We start from the raw sequence: 14,889 nt of genomic DNA on the forward strand, positions 1-14,889 counted from the left end.
CCGCAGGTCGGGACCTAGGGGTTTTGGACCTAGCGCAAACCTCACAAGCGGCGACGTAAGCCCTAACGTCTTTAGGCAACCCAGGCCACCAATAGTTTCTGGTAATGAGGTGTTTGGTGCCCAAAATGCCAGGATGACCAGATAGAGCGGAGTCATGGTTTTCCCTGAGTACCCTCAGCCGGTATTGCAGGGGAACAAACAGTTTGTCCCCAGGGACGTTCCCGGGAGCTGCACCCTGATCAGCCGCGATATCAGAAGCTAAATCAGAATCCGTGGCAGAGACGATTATACCAGGGGGTAAAATACAAGCAGGATCCTTCTCAGAAGGAGGACTGGCCATGAAACTACGTGACAGAGCATCAGCCTTAATATTCTTGGACCCAGCCCTATAGGTAACCAAGAAATTAAATCTGGTAAAGAATAGTGCCCACCGAGCTTGTCTAGGATTAAGCCTCCGGGCCGATTCTAGGAAAACCAGATTCTTGTGATCCGTAAGGACCGTTACCTGGTGTCTGGCCCCCTCCAGGAAGTGCCGCCACTCCTCAAAAGCCCATTTAATGGCTAGAAGTTCGCGGTTGCCAATATCATAGTTACTCTCCGTGGGCGAAAACTTCCTAGAGAAGTAAGCACAGGGGCGGAGATGGGTGAGGGAGCTGGTACCCTGGGACAAGACGGCCCCCACTCCCACCTCGGAAGCGTCAACCTCCACAATAAATGGCTCCTCTTGGTTGGGCTGAATCAGCACGGGGGCCGAGATAAAGCACTTCTTGAGGGTCTCAAAGGCCTGGACGGCCTCAGGGGGCCAATGGAGGACATCAGCACCCTTGCGGGTAAGGTCCGTAAGAGGCTTAGCGACGACCGAGAAGTTGGCAATAAATCTCCTGTAATAGTTGGCGAACCCTAAAAAACACTGTAACGCCTTAAGGGAGGCAGGTTGGACCCATTCCGCCACAGCCTGAACCTTGGCAGGGTCCATGCGGAATTCATGAGGAGTGAGGATTTGCCCTAAAAATGGTATCTCCTGTACCCCAAAGACACATTTTTCAGTCTTAGCAAACAGATTATTCTCCCGAAGGACCTGGAGCACCTTCCTGACAAGCTCCACGTGGGAGGACCAGTCCTTGGAAAACACCAGTATGTCATCAAGGTACACAACAAGAAAATTACCCAGGTACTCTCTCAGGATTTCATTAATAAAATTCTGGAAGACAGCAGGGGCATTACACAACCCAAAGGGCATGACCAGGTATTCGAAATGACCCTCGGGTGTGTTGAACGCAGTTTTCCACTCATCCCCCTCTTTGATGCGGATAAGGTTATATGCCCCCCGTAGATCGAACTTAGAAAACCATTGGGCTCCCTGAACCTGATTAAAAAGATCCGGAATCAAAGGAAGTGGGTACTGGTTCCTTACGGTGACCTTATTCAGGTTACGATAATCAATGCACGGCCTAAGACCACCATCCTTCTTCCCCACGAAGAAGAAGCCAGCACCTACAGGAGAAGTCGAGGGGCGAATGAAACCCTTGGCCAGGCATTCTTGGATATATTCCCTCATAGCTTTACGTTCAGGACATGAAAGATTAAATATCCTACCCTTAGGAAGCTTGGCACCAGGCACCAAATCGATAGCGCAATCGTAATCTCTATGGGGGGGCAACACCTCGGAGGCCTCCTTAGAAAACACATCGGCGAAGTCCTGAACAAACTCAGGAAGCGTGTTTACCTCCTCCCGGGGAGAAATAGAGTTAACAGAAAGACATGACATAAGACATTCATTACCCCATTTGGTGAGATCCCCAGTATTCCAATCAAACGTGGGATTATGCAACTGCAACCAGGGAAGGCCTAAAACCAGATCAGACGATAATCCCTGCATCACCAGTACAGAGCACTGCTCCAAATGCATGGAGCCAACAAGGAGTTCAAAAACAGGAGTATGCTGAGTAAAATAACCATTAGCAAGGGGAGTTGAGTCGATTCCTACTACAGGGATAGGATAAGGTAAATCAATACAAGGCATCTTTAGAGACATAGCAAATTCCGCAGACATGATATTAGCAGATGACCCTGAATCCACGAAAGCACTGCCCGTGGCAGCCCGGCCAGCAAACGAGACCTGAAAGGGAAGCAAAATTTTATTGCGTTTCACATTAACGGGAAATACCTGTGCGCCCAAGTGACCTCCCCGATGATCACTTAGGCGCGGAAGTTTTCCGGCTTCTTATTCTTGCGCCTGGGACAGGTTTTCAGTAGATGCTTGTCGTCCCCACAGTAGAAGCAGAGACCATTCATTCTGCGAAACTCCCTACGTTGTCGAGGGGACATGGAGGCCCCGAGTTGCATAGGTACCTCCGAGTCCTCCGTGGAGGGGCGAGGAGACGGGACCTCGGGGGGGATCGCAGAAAAGTCAGAGGGGAGCACACTGAAGGGTTCTAGCTGACGTTCCCTGAGACGTCGGTCAAGTCGTACTGCTAGGGCCATAACCTGGTCAAGGGAGTCAGACGAGGGGTAGCTAACCAGCAGATCCTTCAGGGCGTCAGATAATCCTAACCTAAACTGGCACCTTAGGGCCGGATCGTTCCACTGAGAAGCTACGCACCACTTCCTAAAATCAGAACAGTATTCCTCAACCGGTCTCCTACCCTGACGTAAGGTCACCAGCTGACTCTCGGCTAAGGCAGTCCTGTCAGTCTCGTCGTAAATGAGTCCGAGGGCAGAGAAAAAACGATCAACAGAGGAAAGTTCAGGGGCGTCAGGAGCCAAGGAGAAGGCCCACTCTTGGGGCCCTTCCTGGAGTCGGGATATGATGATACCCACCCGCTGGTTCTCGGAACCTGAGGAGTGGGGCTTTAGGCGGAAATACAGTCTGCAACTCTCCCGGAAGGAGAGAAACGTCTTACGGTCCCCTGAGAACCGGTCAGGTAACTTGAGGTCGGGTTCTAGAGGTGAGGTGAGGGGTACTACTAAAGCAGCGTCACCCTGATTGACCCTTTGGGCCAGGGCCTGGACCTGTAGGGAGAGGCCCTGCATCTGCTGGGCCAGGGTCTCAAGGGGGTCCATGATAGCGTCAGCGTAGGAGAAATGGTAGACTAGGTAAGGGCTTGTAATTATGTAATGGCCGGAAGGAGGTGAAGGGAAAGTGAGCCCTAATCTACCCACCGCCCTGTCCCTGCCTACTTGCAACGACTCGCCCTAGGCGACGAGGTACAACTGGGCGGCGGTCCCTACGCTGTCTAAGTGCACAGGAAAACAAACAGGGAACATGCAATGGAAGGGGCAGTAGCCACGGAACGCCACGAGGAAACGGAGCGGCGAACGGACAGTCAGGACCAGGACGAAGTGAGTACACCCAAGCGGGCAAGGAGACAGAAGCAAGCCAGGGGCAAAGCAAAGCAGGTCAAGCAGAACTGCAGCAAGGCAGAAGCACGGCAGAAGCAGGCTGGAGCAAGCAGCAGTGGGGCCAGGAATCCAAAAGAATTACAAGCACTGAGGGAGAGAACAGTGCAGGTAATAAAGGACAGGGGGCGGAGCTAACTCCGACAGACCAGGCCGCGATAGGCTCTCCCACTCCTGAGCCTGCCACCCTGGTTGGTGGGAGATGGTGTCAGTCGAACAGGTCTGGCCTCAGGTGTGGATTGATTAATCCCAGGAGTATACCTAGATGAAGTACCTGGCAGATCCCTAACAGGGAGGCTGTGTGGCACTATTTACAGTGGGACAAGACTGTGTGGCACTGTCTACAGTGTGGTTCTGTGTGTGGCACTATCTACAAGAGGGGGGCTGTGTGGCAATATAGACAAGAGGGGGGCTGTGTGGCCCTGTCTACAAGAGGGGGGCTGTGTGGCCCGATCTACAAGAGGGGGGCTGTGTGGCTCCATATACATGAGGTGGGGCTGTGTGGCACTATCTACAAGAGGGGGGCAGTGTGGTACTATCTACAAGAGGGGGGCTGTGTGGCACTATGTACAAGTGGGGCTGTGTGGCACTATCTACAAGAGGGGGGCGGTGTGGCCCTATCTTCAATAGGGGGCTGTGTAGCACTATCTACAAGAGGACGGGGCTATGTGGCACTATCTACAATTGGGGGGCTGTGTATGACACTATATACAAGAGAAGAGCTGTGTGTTTGGGGGCTATGTGTGGCACTATCTACAAGAGGGGCACTGTGTGGCGCTATCTACAAAAGGGGCTGTGGTGCTATCTATAAGACCGGGGGCTGTGTGGCACTATCTACAAGAGGGGGGCTGTGTCACCCTATCTACAAGGGGGGGGTGTCACAATCTACAAGAGGGGGGCTGTGTATGGCACTATCTACAGGGGGCTGTGTGTGGCACTATTACTGTGTGGGGCCTGAAGGGGGGTACTATTATAGTGTGTGGCACCGAGGGAGCATTGTTTTCATCTGGGGCAGTATAAATGATGAGGTTTTTGTAGAGGGTGAGGCGGTGCTAGAAAAGCGAGAAGCCAAAGATGTTTGTGTTGCAAATTCTGCAGAGGCGATTTGTAGTCGGGAGAAGGCGTCAGGGCAATCTGGGCCGCATGAAATAGAAAAGGAAAAGTGAGCGACTCCAATCCGAGAAGAGGTCACCGGTGAGTAACTGGATTTCACTCTATTGTATTAAAAGAGTTTTCCCATCTTAGACATTTATAGCATATCCACAGGAAATGCCTAAAATGTCTGATAGATGCGGGTCCCAGCTCTGGGACCTGCACTTATATCTAGAACTGGCCGCAGAATCCAGACGGAGACCATTGGAGAGAGGGTCACGTGTGCGTGTAGCATTTTGACCCCACAGGTTTTTTGTAGAACTTAGTGGAATTAGGCCGTGAAAATGCATATCAACATTTTTGTCCACTAAAATGTTGAATTTTTTTAATTTTCACAAGGGATAAAAGAGGAAAAGCACCCCAGCATTTGTAAAGCAATTTCTCCCGATTACGGCAATACCCCATATGTGGTCATAAATGTTTTTTTATTACAAATTAATTAACCCTTTCAAGACTGATCCTTTTTTGCTTTTTAATTTTTCACTCTCCGCCTTCCAAGAGCCATAATTTTTTTATTTTTCTGTCAATAGAGCGGTGAGAGGGCTTATTTTTTGCGGGAAGAGCTGTAGTTTCTATTAACACCATTTAAAGTACCATAAAATGTATTGAGAAACTGAAAAAAAAAATTTGCGGGCTGAAATTGGAAAAAAACTGTGATTCCTTCATTGTTTTTGGGGTTTTGTTTTTAAGTCTTTCACCGTGCGGTAAAAACGACAACTTTCATTTTATTTTGTGTCTCAATATGATTACGATGATACCAAATTTATATAGGTTTTTTTAATATTTTACTACTTTTACTACTTTTACAATATTTTACTACTTTTACTACTTTTACAAAGAAAAGACTATTTGTTAACAAAAAATTTATTGTTTTGTATCATCACATTCTGACATCCAGAACTCTTTTATTTTTTGGTCGATTGAGCGCTGTGAGGGCTTATTTTTGGCGGGACGAGCTGTAGCTTTTATTGGTACCATTTTATCGTACATACATATTACTGATTTTTATTACATCTTTTTTAGAGCTAAGGTGACCAAAAAACAGAGATTGTGGCGTTTTAAATTTTTTATTTCTTACAGCGTTCACCATGCGCAATAAATGACGTTTTACTTTATTCTGCGGGTCAGTACGATTACGGCGATACCATATGTATATAGGTTTTTTTAAGTTTTGTAGCGTTTGCACAATAAAATTACGTTTCTATAAAATAATTTATTTTCTGAGACACCATATTCTGAACCGTAACTTTTTTATTTTTAGTCAAAAAAGCTGTGGGAGGTCTTGTTTTTTGCGGGACAGGTTGTACTTTTTATTGGTACTATTTTGGGGTAAATGCGACTTTTTGATCACTTTTTATTTTATATCTTGGGAGGGGTGTTGACCAAAAATTGCGATGCTGACATAGTCTTCCGTTTATTTTGTTTGCGGCGTTCACCGTGTGAAAAAAATAATGAATAGTTTCATAGTTTGGGTCGTTACAAACGCGGTGATACCAAATATGGGTACTTTTAAACGTTTTCATTTTTTTCCTAGAATAAATGACTTATTATAGGAAAACAAAAACATCACAGTCACTCTGACAGTAAGTCTACGAGGAACAGCCAGAGGCTGGTCCTCACAGGCTTCGATACATGGCAGACCCAGAGGCCGTTGCCTGGTTTCAGGATGCCTTGTGACAATTGCATGGGGGCTGCCGATGTGCTACAATCCCCCTAAATGCGGCAATCGCAATTGAGCGCCGCATTTAACGGGTTAATTGCCAAAATAATGATGAGCCATTGATCGGCAACACTGGAGTGTCAGCTGTCGGGGACAGCTGATATCCCAGTTCCCGATGCACACCTTGTCGCCGACAGTGTGCATCGGGAATGACACAGTGACTTCCTGTCACTCTGACAGGAAGCCTAACAGGACCAGCCGGAGGTTTGTCCTGGATGGGCTTCCGTCCATGGCAGACATGGAGGCCATTGTTTGGCTTCCGTTTGCCATGCTAACTATCGGTAAACCCCACGATTTCGGAACGGGGTCTGCCGATATGCTAGAAACCCCTAAAATGCGGTGATTGCAACCGATCACCGCATTCAAGAGGTTAATTTGCCGAAATCAGCGGCAAAGGAAGACTGGCCTGCAAGAGTGGAGTGTCAGCTGTCGGCGACAGTTGAACTCCCGGTTCCCGGTGCACACTGTCGCCGACAGTGTGCACCGGAAACAACTCCGTAACTATACGTCCTCGTGCGGGAAGTAACCTCCCGCGACAATGTATAGTTACTTACTCGTGCAGATAGGGGTTAAAAGTGGTTGCATTATTTCTACATACATAGCTGACGAGTGGGCCCCTTAGAATTATTAATGGCGAGCACTAGGTACTCCAGTCCGACACTGTGAAAGTTTCAGTTTTTTCACTGAAAAAATAACATAGATGACTACGCTATTGTTTCTGTGAAAAAAACTGAAACTTTACGGAACGGGAACAAATGAAACCAACTGCAATGGTAGCATTAGCATTGAAATCAATGGTAATGCAAATGGACGACGGAAAGGTTGAACGGAACCAATGAACGGAAACAAAACACTGATGTGAAAGGCCCTTACACTAGTGCTAAACAGCAAAGAAATAAATATTATGTCTAGTATTACAAATATGGTTTATTTTGGTATTTTCAAAGCAGATGCACTGATAATATTTGGTGTACTTGTAACTGAAATATGAATAATGGAATAATCTGGGGTTATCCACTCTGCATTTTAACACACACTGTAAGGCCTTATTTACACAAACGTCACATCGCGTCGCACGAACCTATGTAACTCAATGGGGCCGTTCAGGCAGTCCGTGATTTTCACGCAGCGTGGGTCCGCTGCGTAAAACTCACGACATGTCCTATACTTGAGCGGTTTTCACACATCACGCACCCATTGAAGTCAATGGGTGCGTGAAAATCACGCGCAGCACACGGACGCACTTCCGTGTGCTGCGCGTGATTCGCGCAACAGTTGTTCAAGAAATGAAGACAAAAATAAAACCACCTCCTTAATTTCTGTTTCAAAACATAAAAACAGAGTGTCATAGCGATGCCATATACGCGAAAATCACGCAGCCACGCACCAAACACTTATGACACACGGAACTGTAACGCGCAAAAAACGCTGCATTTTTTGCGCACGCAAAACACACACGTTCGTGTGAATTTCGCCTAACTCCACATCCTTTGTCTGACCATGAAAGAAAATTGGTTTTTGGAGGACTGTTAAATGGATAGTGTAAACATTGTTTTTAATTAGCATACAACTATTATGTTGTTATTCAGGAAATAGAGATAATCGTAAAGTTGTACAATTTTCCAATAGACCATCTGTATCAGTTACTCATGGTTTTCAAGATCTCTGCCTGCTGTAGAAATATTCATTGCTTACTTTCAGTGGATAAAATGTTGCCCTGGTCATGTGATAGATACACAGGTGCAGGACTGATAATTGTTAAAGGCTATGTAAAACTTTGAGAGCCATATACAGTGAAGGAAATAAGTATTTGATCCCTTGCTGATTTTGTAAGTTTGCCCACTGTCAAAGACATGGATCGGGTGTTGGACTCCTCTTCGGGCAGGTCCTCAGTTGCGGTCTCTCAATTGCTTGCTCTCAAAGCTAAGCTTTTTTCTTTGCAGCTGGTGGATGTTTGGAGAATCCTTAATCCTCAGGGGAGAGATTACACCTATTATTCTCCAGTTTGAGATATGTACAGTAGAATTGATCTGTTCCTCATTAGCCATCAACTCTCGTGGAACCTGGAGACCCAGATTGGCACAATGATCTGGGCAGATCATGCACCTGTCTTTGTTTCTCTTACTCTCCCAGACACTACTCTGAGAGAGTGGCACTGGAGGTTGAATCTGAATCTATTAAGGGATTCAGTTTGTCAGGTTGCTATCAAGCTTTCCATTGTTGATTTTCTCGATCACCATGTCTCGGACTCCACTCCTATCCCAGTTTAATGGGAAGCATTAAAGAGTGTTCTGCAGAGGGAGCGAGACTGAAAAGAGAAAAAGCCTCTACAATTAAACATCTACTCTCTCAAATACATGACCTAGAATCAAAACATAAGTAGACCCAACTCTCCCAGACATTGGTTGAGTTGATGGAAGCTCGAAACTCACTGAGAGATCTACTTGACCAGGCACACGCTTCTTATCTAGTCGCTGTCTCCGCTACTCCTACGCACATTCCAATAAATGTGGTAAAGCTCTAGCTCCATCCACGATCTCCTCAATCGTTTATTCCCATAATCAAAACCGCATTGGGAGAACCGAGGCATAAACCGGAGGAGATTGTAAATATCTTTAGAGAATACTATAATTTCCTATACAATCTTAGGGGCCCCTTGGCAGACATGTCACCTTCAGACCTCCAGCATAAAATAGACTCCTATGCTTCTGATACAGCCCTGCCGACATTAACTGCAACAGAGACCTCTTCCTTGAATGAGGAGTTCTCTGAATCGGTGGTAGATGTGGTTACTAAGTCGTCTCCAGCTGGTAAAAACCCAGGTCCAGATGGATTTCCGACATCTTTCTACAAAGCTTTTCTTCCTCAGCTCCTACCATTTATGACCAAGGTCTTCAATGCTGTTTCTACTTTGACCCCGTTCACCCCACAAACTCTGATGGCAACTATCACTGTCATCCCAAACACTGGAAAAGATCCCTCTATTTGTTCGAATTTTCGCTCAATTTTTTTGATAAATGTGGACGTTAAACATTACTCAAAAGCTAGAGCTAATAGGTTAGCCCCTCTCCTTCCACGGGTTATACATTCTGATCAGGCAGGATTTGTCCTACGTAGAGAGGCTCAAGACAACACTAATAAGACTATCTTATTATTATTCTATGTCAGGAAAATGTCGATTCCCACGTGTTTGGTATCAGTAGATGCAGAAGGCTTTTGATCGTGCTCACTGGACGTTCTTGCGTTCTGCCCTTTATCAGTTTGGGATTGGCCCCATAATGCTAGAACGGATACTTTCTCTATATCAGAAGCCTACAGCTAGGGTACGGGTCAATGGTGTGCTCTCTGCCTCCTTACCAATAGCGAACGATACCAGACAGGGTTGTCCCTTATCCCCGTTGCTTTATTTTATTACAATGGAAGATCTAGTGACAGCTATACGTAATTCTCCAGATATTTCTGGGATTAGGATGGGACAGGCACACCATAAATTAACTCTATACGCTGATGACCTCTTAATCTTTGTTACGAACCCTACCATTTCATTTTGAGTTCTCATAAGGGAGTTCGAGAGGTTTGGTCAAGTAAGCAACTTCAAAGTGAATTATACAAAAACGTAAGCCATAAGCATCTCTTTACCTACTGCTCTACTGGAAGGCCTAAAATATTCCTTCTCATTTAAATGGCAATCACGATCTATTAAATATTTAGGGGTCCAGATTCCAGGAGATTTAGCAGACTTGTATTCCCTAAATGTTCCCCCACTACTCCAACGTACTCTCAAAGACCTTCACTCTTACGACCAAGGCCATCTCTCCTGGTTCGGTCATCAAAATGGATATTGTACCAGGCTTCCTATTCCTATTTCTGGCGGTTCCTGTTCTTGTTCCAGGGACATTCTTTAAGAAAGTTCAAGGGGCGTTTAGCCAAAGTTAAAAGGAGGCACATGACTTCCTGATCTTTTATACCATCAGGCCACTATTTTCATGTGAATTGTAGACTGTATTCACAATAGCTCTAACAATCAATGGGTTTCGATTGAACAGACCATAGCCGCAATCTCTCTCAGGTCCTTACCATGGATTCTGCTTGATTATAGACCGGCCCTTTCTACTTTCCCAATACTTAACCAACATGTCCTCACTCTCTGGAACCGACTCCTAGTTCGAATGAACCTATCGCATAGACCTGGTCTTCTTAGCCCCCTCTTTGACAATCCGGAATTTCCACCAGCTGTACATAAGAATAATTTCTTGGTTTGGTCCTCCTCTGACGACACTTAATTGGGCCAGGTCTTTTTGGATGATGGACGGCTACCCTCCTTTTCAGAGATGCGTGGGACCTGCCCTGGGAGGACTCTTTCTTGGTTTGAATATGCTCAGCTATCCACATTCATCCACTCTGCCTTACCTGGGGGGCTTTAATTGTCCACACATACCGGCTTTGAGTCCATACCTCTCCAATCGTTAGTTCTGCTCCAATCGTCATATCGACAATATACTCCCTCCTACTAGAGACCTCGGCGGATCAACCTCCTGCATACGACTGGGAACGTGAACTTGGGGTTAGTCTGACAATAGCGGACTGGGACTGCATCTTTCTATTGACTCATAAAATGCATGTGGGATGTCATGCTCAAGAAAAGAATTTCAAGATTCTGACTAGGTGGTATCGCTGCCCTCTGATCTTGCACAAAATGTATCCTGATGTTTCTGACATTTGTTGACGTTGTGGCATGGAGACCGGAATGACGCTACATATCTGGTGGTCATGCTCGGTCCTACAGACCTTCTGGAAAGCTATATTCGATATCTATGCCTTGGTTGAGTAATTGTAATGTCCGTGGCTGCGGGCCGTCAGCTCTAACCTCCCCCTGACAGCCGCAGCCACGAGTCAGCTAGCACTGGCCCCAGCCTTATCCTCAGGAGACGCCAGCGCTCGCGTCCACTCACCTCAGCCGGATCCCGTAGGGATGAATTTTGACCCGTGAGTACCCTGGACTATAAGAGGGGTCCAGCCCCCTGCTTCTATGCCTGAGCGTTGTTGATGTTGCCTAGTTTGTCTATGTGATGGCCTGCTAGTGTGTTCCTGTTTCCTGTTCCTGTACCTGTTCCAGTTCCTGTTCCTAGCATTCCATACCATCCTGGTCGAGCACTGTGCTGTGTCAAAGTCGTGTCGTGCTGTATCCAAGTCTGACCTGCTTCACCTCTCCTGACGTCTATCTGCTGCTTAGTCCTAGCCGAGCATTCCCTGCTACTGTCAGAGCTGCCACAGGTACCTATACGATCTACAGACATTCACCTGCGCCCTGTTGGCCAGCTGCCTTACCGCCAAGGCGGTACGGCCCAGTGGGTCCACAGATCCTTCGTGACAGCGATCTCCCATGGTGACCACTCCACAGATTGCTCTTCTATCTCTGATTCATGGTCCCCTGCCGGTCATAAAAAAGGAACTACTTCAAAATTTTCTGACTGCGGCTTGAATAGTCATCCCCATGCATTGGAAGTCTACTGAGCCCCCCACGATCAAAGAGTGGGTAGTGGAGATGGATCTTCTCCATAGAATGGAAGCTTTGATGGCGGAATATGGAAATCATGCTCCTATGGCAGGCATGGTCCTCCTTTAAAATGGGCCCGCATTTAGCTACTTGGTTTGGTTGAAATTAACCTTATGGTTGGGACTTTCATCTGGTATTGGGATGGCTTCCCTCATTTCAGTTCCCTTCTCTACTACCTTACCCTTTCCTTCTCTTTTTCATTTTTTAATCTCCTTATATATTTTTTTATTATTACTTGTGTAGTCTTACCCCATTCCTTTTTACCTGTTGTTTTTGTTTTATAATTTATATTTGATTTTCCCATGCTACCATTATAATGCACCATTTATATGTGCTGATCTGTGCGCTGCATTATCTATTCTATTTTGCTGCATACTTATACTTGTTACTACTGTAATTACTTAGTATATCTTGAAATGTGCATGTGTTTCTATTTTTTGTAATTGAAAACTTGTCAATAAAAATCTGATTAAGAAAAAAGATGCAAAATTTAATTTTTTATAAAAACTATTTATAAAGTTGCACCAATCACACTGATTGACCTTTTTATATACAGTGAAGGAAATAAGTATTTGATCCCTTGCTGATTTTGTAAGTTTGCCCACTGTCAAAGACATGAACATTCTAGAATTTTTAGGCTAGGTTAATCTTACCAGTGAGCGATAGATTATCTAAAAAAAAAAAACAGAAAATCACATAGTCAAAATTATATATAAGAGAAATAAGTATTTGATCCCTTTGGCAAACAAGACTTAATACTTGGTGGCAAAACCCTTGTTGGCAAGCACAGCAGTCAGACGTTTTTTGTAGTTGGTGATGAGCTTTGCACACATGTTAGATGGAATTTTGGCCCACTCCTCTTTGCAGATCATCTGTAAATCATTACGATTTTGAGGCTGTCGCTTGGCAACTCGGATCTTCAGCTCCCTCCATAAGTTTTCGATGGGATTAAGGTCTGGAGACTGGCTAGTCCACTCCATGACCTTAATGTGCTTCTTTTTGAGCCACTCCTTTGTTGCCTTGGCTGTATGTTTCGGGTCATTGTCGTGCTGGAAGGCCCAGCCACGAGCCATTTTTAATGTCCTGGTGGAGGGAAGGAGGTTGTCACTCAGGATTTGACGGTACATGGCTCCATCCATACTCCCATTGATGCGGTGAAGTAGTCCTGTGCCCTTAGCAGAGAAACATCCCCAAAACATAATGTTTCCACCTCCATGCTTGACAGTGGGGACGGTGTTCTTTGGGTCATAGGCAGCATTTCTCTTCCTCCAAACACGGAGAGTTGAGTTGATGCCAAAGAGCTAAATTTTAGTCTCATCTGACCAAAGCACCTTCTCACCCAGCGTCTTACTTATGGTTTTGTAGCCCATTCCAGCCTTGTGCAGGTCTATGATCTTGTCCATGACATCCTTAGAAAGCTATTTGGTCTTGCCCATGTTGTAGAGGTTAGAGTCAGACTGATTAATTGAGTCTGTGGACAGGAGTCTTTTATACAGGTGACCATTTAAGACAGCTGGCACCAAGTTGATTTGGAGCGTGTAACTGGTCTGGAGGAGGCTGAACTCTTAATGGTTGGTAGGGGATCAAATACTTATTTCTCTGTGCCCAATGCAAATAAATATATATAATTTTGACTGTGATTTTTTTATTTTTTTTTATATAATCTATCTCTAACTGGTAAAATTAACCTAGCCTAAAAATTCTAGACTGTTCATGACTTTGACAGTGGGCAAACTTACAAAATCAGCAAGGGATCAAATACTTATTTCCTTCACTGTATATATATATATATATATATATATATATATATATATTTATATATAAAATGCCTTTCAATTGCCTCGGTCGAGCAAATGTTTGGCAGCAGTTATATCTCCCTACACCCCCATAAACATGCATGCTCGGCTCGGCCAAGTGTGCATGTTTATGTCAATGGGGATAGGGGAATATGTTGCTGCCAGAGGCCTCTGGCAGCAGTTATCACCTGTGAGAACAAAAGATCGTGCATGTTGAAGGGAGGGAGGGTCGGGTGGCCCCCATACACATTAATTTGACAGCCGACCCCTCCGCAAATGGCGGGTTCTACCGAAATTTGTCTAATGTGTGTTGTTACTTTTACAGTATAGTTATCGTAGCTCTGTCTTATGCTATACACCTGTGTGTCTATCACATGACCAGGAGAGATTTTTATCCACTGGAAGTAAACAATGAATAATCTTATTTTGTGACAGCAAGTACAGATCTTGAAAATTGTGTACATTTTCATTACACAACAAAAATTGTAATTTCTAAAACTGCAATATCGCTTTCAATTTTATTCAAAATGTCCTTTAGATTTCAAGCAATGACCAGTGTATCCAAGCAGATTATGGGAAGAGTCATGGCAGTAAAAAGGACATTGCTGATATTTGATCTCTGAAATCCATTTGAGACTATATATTCATTCTTTACAATATACTCTTACATGGCAAACTTTAAGATTAATAATGGATACCATTAATGTTTCAGACATGACAGTAAAAGCCATGACTACTGAAGTGAATCTCCTCAATGCAATGAGGACCCCTGGAATAAAAGTGAGAAAAATGAAGCTTTAGTAAAAATGATAGAAGAGTCTATTATAGATAATTTTCACAGAAAAATAAACATTTCTTATACAGGCAAATCAAGCAGATGGTGAAAATTATGTAAATGGAAATCTAAAAGATTTAGGAACAGACATGGTAGCCAAAAATTATGGTGAAGAGGAAGAAGTCAGGGGTATGTATATATTGTGCATGATACAGAATTACATTACAAAGGCATTGAAAGTTTTGACATTAACCTCTAGACTAAATGTAGATTCCTTTCATGTTCCTTTGTAATACCACCTGTTTGTAGTACACTGTGGAGAGGACAAATATTGAAGGTGGAACAGGGACTGGTAGGGGATGGAATTTATTGCAGGGAAGATATGGTTACATAGTGGATAGAGAAATGCAGTATTGCCTAGATCATCACCCAACAATAACCATGGGTGTGTTATATTCTCACTTCTTTTCATGAACAGGAATGTTATAAT

The 14,889-nt window shown here is 44.8% G+C and overlaps 1 protein-coding gene across 1 annotated transcript in view; it reads left to right on the top strand.

Annotated features, from left to right (window-relative positions):
- LOC142740900 (ATP-binding cassette sub-family C member 5-like) overlaps positions 1-14,889 on the top strand; it is a 157,308-nt gene that overhangs the window by 97,262 nt on the left and 45,157 nt on the right. Inside the window, exons 16-17 of the mRNA XM_075850323.1 lie at positions 14,337-14,404; positions 14,489-14,588. Coding sequence (XP_075706438.1) covers positions 14,337-14,404; positions 14,489-14,588 — 168 coding nt within the window. The remainder of the gene's footprint in view (positions 1-14,336; positions 14,405-14,488; positions 14,589-14,889) is intronic.

The sequence above is a fragment of the Rhinoderma darwinii genome, chromosome 2 (assembly GCF_050947455.1).
Source record: "Rhinoderma darwinii isolate aRhiDar2 chromosome 2, aRhiDar2.hap1, whole genome shotgun sequence".
Lineage (NCBI taxonomy): Eukaryota > Metazoa > Chordata > Amphibia > Anura > Rhinodermatidae > Rhinoderma > Rhinoderma darwinii.